We start from the raw sequence: 7,600 nt of genomic DNA on the forward strand, positions 1-7,600 counted from the left end.
TCTGAGAAAAAAGTGAGAAGAAAAAACTCAACATGTCCTCGGATCAGGATGTGTACACTACTAAGGGATATGTAGCTGCCTCGGGATTCCCGATTGCGTCAAGTGGCAGACGCAGCGCTCGGGTCGTCAGAGGACAGAGAAGAAAACACGACTCGAATAAGAAAAGAAACGATCTAGGTGGTCCTCTCCATTTGTGCCTGCCTCTGCTTTGGGATCTAGGCCGGTCCCGGCGTCGCACAACACGGCTACATGCAGCCAGTCGGTCACCCAGTGTCGGGCAGCTCTCGCACAGCGTTTTCACTCATCCATTAGTGTGATACGTCGCTGAGGAAAGACCCAAGTTCCAAACTGACTGAGGGCCTGAGACTGGTGCGGCAAGCGCGACACAACACAGGCGGCCGCCATGCCGCCATTTGAACCGGGCATCACCGACCCCAATTTTGTCCCACCGACACGAGGTGGCCGCAACACACGGCACGGGTGCCAAGTGTAAGCTTCTCAATTCCAATAGTGAGCAGCTTGGACAAACTGTGCCTGGTTCATTCTCCTACAACATAGCATTGTGAACTATATACATGCCTGCCCAAGACAAAAAGAGGATTGTGAGTGCCGGAGCGGGCCGGAGGGAATCGACCCACAGTGCCGGCCAAAGTGGGGGCAACGGGCGGCGACTGCCCTCGAAATCCGATACCTAATTGGGTAGTACCTAGGTACCTCTAGGTAGGTATAAGTCACGGATGTCATGACACGACCTCAATGCTTCGTACCTTTCCTTACGTGCTTACTTATTATGGAGACGGATGCACTGATCTTACTGCGAAAAGTGATGTTGAAATTCGGGAATTCACTCAGTTCAGACACTCGCATAATTGTGTGTAGCTGCAGTTGCTCTTGCGCTACCGCGCCTTGATGTGTCAAGGCATGGAGGCCAGGTGTTGTAGCTAATCCCGCACAAGAATCTTGATTGAATGGACGGATGGCAGGAAGTTCAGATATCGGATATGCTGAGGAGACAGTGTTCGCAGGGACCGTAGACGAGAAATGAGACCCAACTCAACTGTCATCGAATGTTGGAGCGTTCCATTTCCATGACATGACGGAGGTCGCTTCCCATGGCCCAGGCAGGCGGGAGACCCTGAAAGCTCTTAAGGTGGGGGTGACCAGGTGAGCTGAGCAAAGCAGGCAATCCCAACGATGCCGATTGGCTGCCATCCTTGCATCAGCACATGGACCCAAGCTAACGCGCCCCTCTTCCGCCCCCTATCGCGACGCCTATCGAAATGGTGACGGCAGCTTTCGAGTTTTCGGCCTTACTCCTTGTTCGTCGCTCATTCAGCGTCGCACCTCTTAGCTTCCGCGCATCCTCCCCTTCGCATCCAGGTAATGCTGCGCGACCACACATTGACAATACGCCTTTAATACGCACCCGAACTCGCTGCGGCATGCTGTAAGGCCGATCCAGCGATGGTTGAGATTGCGAACCATGTACTGAGGAGTTCGACTGCGAGCTTCGTCCGCCTAGCTCGACACCGACACCATGCTTCCCGTCGCCTAGCATGGCGCTCTTACGTTCGGTGGCAATCCGCAATCGCTGCAGATGCCTCCAAGACAAATGACATCGCAGAATCACAGCAGAGTCTAGCCCGTATGATCATGCGCCTACCTAGATATTTGCCTAGTCATTTGCTAACATCTACAGTCCCGTCGCAAGCGCGCTTCAACGACATCGGTGTCCAGCACCTCAGCGCTCACGTTTACAAACAACTCTTCCCCGATGGAAACCCCCCGCCGCCTTCAGAACTTGTCGAACTATCCAAGGATCATCTGCGCCGACACGATTTGCTCGGCAAGAACACGGACAATAGCGACCCCATCGCGTTCGATTTACCAGAACTCCAGGGACGTACGTTGGACGAGCATTTCTACAAGCTGGCCGTCGATTCTGCCGAGCCGTACCTCTCTTTTGCCAAACAGTTTGCAAGGGCGAGCGCACCACCAAAACCGCGGAAATGGGTTCGCCGGAGTGGCTGGACCAAATACTATCCCGATGGCCGAACCGAGGTGGTCGATGCGCCGGACGAGTCGATGATCTGTTTCGATACCGAAGTCATGTGGAAGGAAAGTTCGTTTGCCGTCATGGCTTGCGCCTCAAGCCCGACAGCATGGTACGCCTGGCTGTCCCCTTGGCTCCTTGGCGAATCCGAGTCCGATCGACACCTGATCCCATTGGGCGACCCGACCAAAGAGCGTATAATAGTAGGACACAATGTTGGATATGACAGGGCGAGGATATTGGAAGAGTACGACGTGAAACAGACTGGCAACTCGTTTCTCGACACCATGTCGCTTCACGTCGCTGTGAACGGCATGTGCTCGCAGCAGAGACCGACGTGGATGAAGCACAAAAAGAGTAGAGAACTACGAGATAAGATTGCAAACGAAACAGACGATGTGCAGCTCGCAGAACTTCTAGGCAATAGTGCTTTGCGGCAAGAAGAGGAAGAGTTGTGGGTGGAACGAAGCTCGGTCAACTCACTCCGCGATGTGGCCAAATTCCACCTCGACGTCACCATCGACAAGGCCGTTCGCGATGAGTTCGGCTCCCTCGACCGTGATGGCGTGTTGAGCAAGTTGGATAACCTCCTCGACTACTGTGCTGCAGACGTAGCCATCACTCACAGGGTGTACCAGATTGTGTTTCCAAACTTCTTGGACACTTGCCCTCATCCCGTTAGCTTCGCTGCGTTGCGACATCTTTCGTCCGTCATCCTGCCTGTCAACAAGACATGGGACGCCTACATACACAATGCCGAGGCCACCTACCGAGAGCTTTCTGATGCTGTACAGGAGCGACTGATCGGGCTTACTGAGCAGGCTCTCGCAATCAAGGATGACCCCGAGAAGTGGGGAAACGATCCATGGTTGAAGCAGCTGGACTGGTCCGGCCAGGAGATCAAGATGGTCAAGGGGAAGAAGAAGAACGACCCTCCACGGCCAGCCGCGAGACAAAAGAAGCCGGGCATGCCGAAGTGGTACAAGGACTTGTTCCCGAAGAACGATGCCCCTATTGCCATCTCCGTGCGTACACGCATCGCGCCTATCCTACTTAGACTTTCGTGGGATAACCACCCGCTTTTCTGGTCAGACAAGTACGGCTGGACGTTCAAAGTGGCCTTTGACGAAGCAGAGGCCTACGCGCAGAAGCAAATGGTTGAGTGTGATTTTTCCGACTCTGATACCGATGCGGCACTACTGAAAGAAGAGGGCATCTTCTTCAAGCTCCCCCACAAGGACGGGCCCACGGCACGATGCGTCAACCCGATGGCCAAAAGCTATCTCTCCTACTTTGAGAAGGGCACCTTGTCGTCAGAGTACGCATACGCCAAGGAGGCGCTGGAAATGAATGCGTCATGTTCGTACTGGATCAGTGCTCGGGATCGCATCAGGTCACAGATGGTGGTTTACGAAGATGACCTGTCGGTCAACGATGAAAAGGCGAGCTCTAAGAGGGAGAAGAGCGCTGAGGAAGTCCAGGGCTACATCTTGCCTCAGATCATACCTATGGGTACCATTACGAGACGAGCCGTAGAGAACACGTGGCTCACGGCAAGTAACGCGAAGAAGAACAGAGTCGGATCGGAGCTCAAGTCGATGGTGAAAGCACCACCGGGCTACTGCTTCGTCGGTGCCGATGTTGACTCGGAAGAGCTGTGGATTGCGAGTCTGGTCGGAGACGCAACGTTCAAACTGCATGGTGGCAACGCCATTGGGTTCATGACTCTGGAGGGCACCAAAGCAGCCGGCACAGATCTCCACTCGCGGACAGCAGGTATTCTGGGCATCACGAGGAACGATGCCAAGGTCTTCAACTATGGCCGTATCTACGGTGCGGGCCTCAAGTTTGCCGGTCAGCTATTAAGACAATTCAATCCCAACCTGTCCGAGCAGGAGACAAACGCGACTGCATCAAAACTCTATGCTACGACGAAGGGTACCAAAACCAACAGATCCGTACTCAGCAAGCGGCCGTTTTGGCGTGGCGGGACTGAGTCATTTTTGTTCAACAAGCTGGAGGAGTTTGCGGCCCAGGAGCGGCCGCGCACGTTCGTCCTAGGGGCCGGCATCACGGAGGCCTTGATGCGCAGATTCATCAACCAGAACGGCTACCTGACGTCGCGCATCAATTGGGCCGTTCAGTCATCTGGCGTTGACTACCTCCACCTCCTTATCGTCAGTATGGACTATCTCACAAGGCGGTTTAACATTGATGCCCGTCTCGCCATCACCGTCCACGACGAGATCCGGTACCTCGTCAAAAACCATGACAAGTACCGCGCGGCGATGGCGCTGCAGGTCGCGAATGTCTGGACCAGGGCCATGTTCTCCCAGCAAGTGGGCATTCACGATCTGCCGCAGTCGGTGGCGTACTTCTCGGCCATTGACATTGACCATGTTCTCCGCAAGGAGGTCGACATGGACTGCATCACGCCGAGCCACAAAACGCCGATCCCCCACGGCGAGAGTCTCGACATCACCACGCTGCTTTCCAAGGGCGCCGAGGCCCGCCTCGACCCCGCCATCGTGCCCGACCCCTCGCACGCGCCCAAGTTTGACGGCATCGAGTACACGCCTCGCACGCCCGTCATGGAAACGCTCGAGGACAAGGCGACGGCCGACACCTTTTTCCTCAAGGCGCAGATCGCCAGCAGCGAGGCGGAGTTGAGCCAGGTGCTCAAGGACAGGAGAACGGCGCTCAAGGCGCAGGAGGAGAAGATGATGACGCCCAAGCCGCCCAGGGCCAAGAAGGAGCGCAGCGTGTTGCCGTACCACTCAGACGCGAAGCTGGTGCCCACGATGACGGTCTCGGACGCGATTGGGAATAGGTTCTCGCGGTACGATGGGAAAAGCAAGTGGACAACGTGGCAGAAGGAGAAGGGCGTGGGCCGGTCGGGTCCCAGCTCTAGCTATAATGTAAGATGATGAGGTGGTGGTGTTGTACGATGTTTGTAAATGCCTTGACGGCAATCTCTATCTACTATGTATGTTACGCGAACCTGGTTGTCTTGAAAAGTCGGGAGCTCGATTACTTGCAGAAGAAGCGAGTTGGTGTTTTGTAAGGGGCTTGGCGTTAGTTGTATATGGAGGGACGGCAACATTTCCGTTTGCGATGTCTGATACCAATCATGAATGTTTCACCTCACGATATCCATGGTTGATGTGTGTTCGTACTCAGTTTTACTTACTCTTTGGCCCCTGTCCCAAAGGATTTTTTTGATTTTTTTTCTTTCTTCATTATTAAGACTTGCAAATCAAGTGATACAAACCGTCTAAACCAGATGGACGCCATAAGCCAGCTCCTCAAAACAAACTATTACGCTCACCACCTTATCTAAAGACCAACCCAGGAAACACTATAAGACAGGCCTTTGCAAGCCATTTAAAGCCAACTATACCGGCGAAAAAGACAGACGAACTCGAACCCCATTTACACACTTCCCAACCTTACACCATTTGTACGAGGCATGAGATAACCGACCAGCGGCGCGGGCACCCTTCTCAGTTCTTCTTCATCTTCAACACGATCCACGCCGCAATGCGGTATCCGATGATGATGGAAAGCATGATGCCCACGTCCCTGCCAAAATGGTTCTCCGTGTACCCGTACGTATCGAGCACGCCCTGCCCGGCAATCTTGCACTCGCTCGCCAGCGGGGTCTGGTACATACACTGACACCCCTTGCCGCAGGTATACGTGCGCTGCCCAAACTCGTTGTGCATCATGCCCTCAAAAACATACTTCTGATAGTCCCAGTAGTGAAACACGTATTTGTAGAACGAGTTGAGAATGGTGGGGGAGACCATGAAGCCGTTTACGCTCATCCAGAGGCCGTTGGCAAAGGCGACGAGGGCGAGGCTGATGACGAAGCTGGGGAAGAGGGAAACGAAGAAGACGACGAGGGACTCGGCGGCGAGTAGGTCGAGGAAGAGCCAGAGGACCCAGATGAAGAAGGCGGTGGCCGAGGGGCGGAAATTGGAGAGCCAGTACGAGATTACGGAGAAGATGAGGGCGATGAGGAAGAGGTAGGGGATACCGATGAAGAAGTTTGAGATGAGGAGGGCTGTGGGTCCGTAGAGGCCGTTTTGGTGCTCTTTGACGTATTGGTCGCGGTCTTCGAGGAACTTGAGTTGGTTCATGTTAGTTTTGGGTTTGTCAGGGGGGGGGGGTGAGGAGGGGTGCGTACGCTTGGGACCGCAGCTACTGCCATGAAGCTCATAAAGGCACCACCAAAGAACTAGTACAATGGTCAGTAAATCCCGGGAATCAGGTTTGGTATGGGTTGTAGGGGCACTTACAATGGCGTTGGTCAAGGGGATAATGGACTCTTGGTCGGTCGAAAGGCGAAGCCAGACCGTACCCATCATGATGGCCAGACCTAAATCGAGTCAGTTCACCATCCTCTAGGTACAAACATGACTCCAGATAACTCACCAGTGTACATGGCAAACCGGATCCCATACGCCACAACATCCCGATAACTCTTGATGAAGCTCCGGTGCAGCAACGTGAGCGCAAGACTCGGCAAGCCGGGCTTCTTCTCCGCCTGGTCGTCCTCGAAAGCGTTGCTGTTCTTCTCGGCGTCGGCGATGGCGGCCCGCAGCTCCTTGGCAGGGCGCGACTCCTCCCAGGCGCCGTGCATCGCCTCGAGCTTCTGCGCCGCCTGGCGTTTGTCCTTGACGAAATCCGTGTTGACCATCTCGAGTACGTGCTCGGCTGGGTTCACCTGCGTGGGGATCGGCATACCGAGGGACTCGTAGTAGGGAACCACGTTGTCGACGGGGCCAAAGTAGTGCGTCTTGCCGGCGGAGAGGAGGAGAAGCTTGTCAAAGAGGTTGAAGGTTGAGGTGGAGGGTTGGTGGATGGAGGCGATGACGATGAGCTGTTTGGTGTTAGTGTTCAGTGCTTCCATGGCAGCTACCTTGGGCCAGTTGAAGGCAGACGACTCGACTTACATTGCTTCTCTTCGCCACGGTCTTGAGGTAACTAATTACCTCAAAACTCGCCGCAGAATCCAACCCACTCGTCGGCTCGTCCAGAAACATGATCTTCGGGCTCGTGATAAGCTGGCTCGCCACACCGACACGTCTCTTCTGCCCGCCCGAGATGCCCTTGCGGATCGGCGTGCCAATGATGGTGTTGGCCTGCTCGTTGAGACCGAAAGCGTTGAGCAGGCCGTCGATGCGCGCGAGGCGCTCGCTGGCGGGCAGCGAAGAGGTGCTGGAGAGGCGCGAGGTGAAGAGCAGGGTCTCGCGGACGGTGAGAGAGCCGATGAGGGCGTCCTCCTGCTCGACGAAGCAGCTGATCTGGCGGAACTGGGAGCGCGAGGGCTTCGCGCCGTTGACGAGGACGGAGCCGGATACCGAGGAGGCGTTTGTGGGGCGGCCTGCGAGGACGTTGAGGAGGGTTGTCTTGCCGCAGCCCGAGGGGCCCATGAGAGCGCAGATTTCGCCTGTGAAGTTGTGTGGGTGAGTAATGGTATGTGGCATGTGAGTAGAGTACAAGGAATTGCAAGACGTACCAGCTTCCACGATCCCGTTGACA

The 7,600-nt window shown here is 55.1% G+C and overlaps 2 protein-coding genes across 2 annotated transcripts; one reads left to right on the top strand and one right to left on the bottom strand.

The window, feature by feature from the left end:
- Positions 1–1,464: 1,464 nt before the first annotated feature.
- BDZ83DRAFT_565111 (DNA polymerase family A) lies at positions 1,465–4,980 on the top strand (the record flags this gene model as incomplete). Its single annotated transcript, XM_060503712.1, has 2 exons — positions 1,465–1,645; positions 1,700–4,980. The coding sequence occupies 2 exons, from the start codon at positions 1,465–1,467 to the stop codon at positions 4,978–4,980; spliced, it is 3,462 nt and encodes a 1,153-aa protein (XP_060371465.1).
- A 288-nt stretch (positions 4,981–5,268) lies between these two features.
- On the bottom strand, positions 5,269–7,600 carry BDZ83DRAFT_249584 (P-loop containing nucleoside triphosphate hydrolase protein). Its single transcript, XM_060501920.1, has 6 exons — positions 7,578–7,600; positions 7,012–7,508; positions 6,491–6,938; positions 6,355–6,434; positions 6,243–6,293; positions 5,269–6,180 (listed from the first exon to the last, which is right to left on the bottom strand). The coding sequence occupies exons 2-6, from the start codon at positions 7,489–7,491 to the stop codon at positions 5,557–5,559; spliced, it is 1,683 nt and encodes a 560-aa protein (XP_060371466.1). The 5' UTR covers positions 7,492–7,508; positions 7,578–7,600; the 3' UTR covers positions 5,269–5,556.

Source organism: Colletotrichum acutatum (genome assembly GCF_030867785.1).
Source record: "Colletotrichum acutatum strain CBS 112980 chromosome Unknown BDZ83scaffold_3, whole genome shotgun sequence".
Classification (NCBI taxonomy): domain Eukaryota; kingdom Fungi; phylum Ascomycota; class Sordariomycetes; order Glomerellales; family Glomerellaceae; genus Colletotrichum; species Colletotrichum acutatum.

Excerpts from the sequence above, each read along its gene's own strand:
- BDZ83DRAFT_249584 (XM_060501920.1), bottom strand. The coding sequence starts at position 7,491 with ATGGGCCCCTCGGGCTGCGGCAAGACAACCCTCCTCAACGTCCTCGCA. Across the intron at positions 6,939-7,011 it reads CCGTGGCGAAGAGAAGCAAT|CTCATCGTCATCGCCTCCAT; the intron begins GTAAGTCGAGTC and ends AACACCAAACAG. Across the intron at positions 6,181-6,242 it reads CAGTAGCTGCGGTCCCAAGC|TTCCTCGAAGACCGCGACCA; the intron begins GTACGCACCCCT and ends AACCAACTCAAG.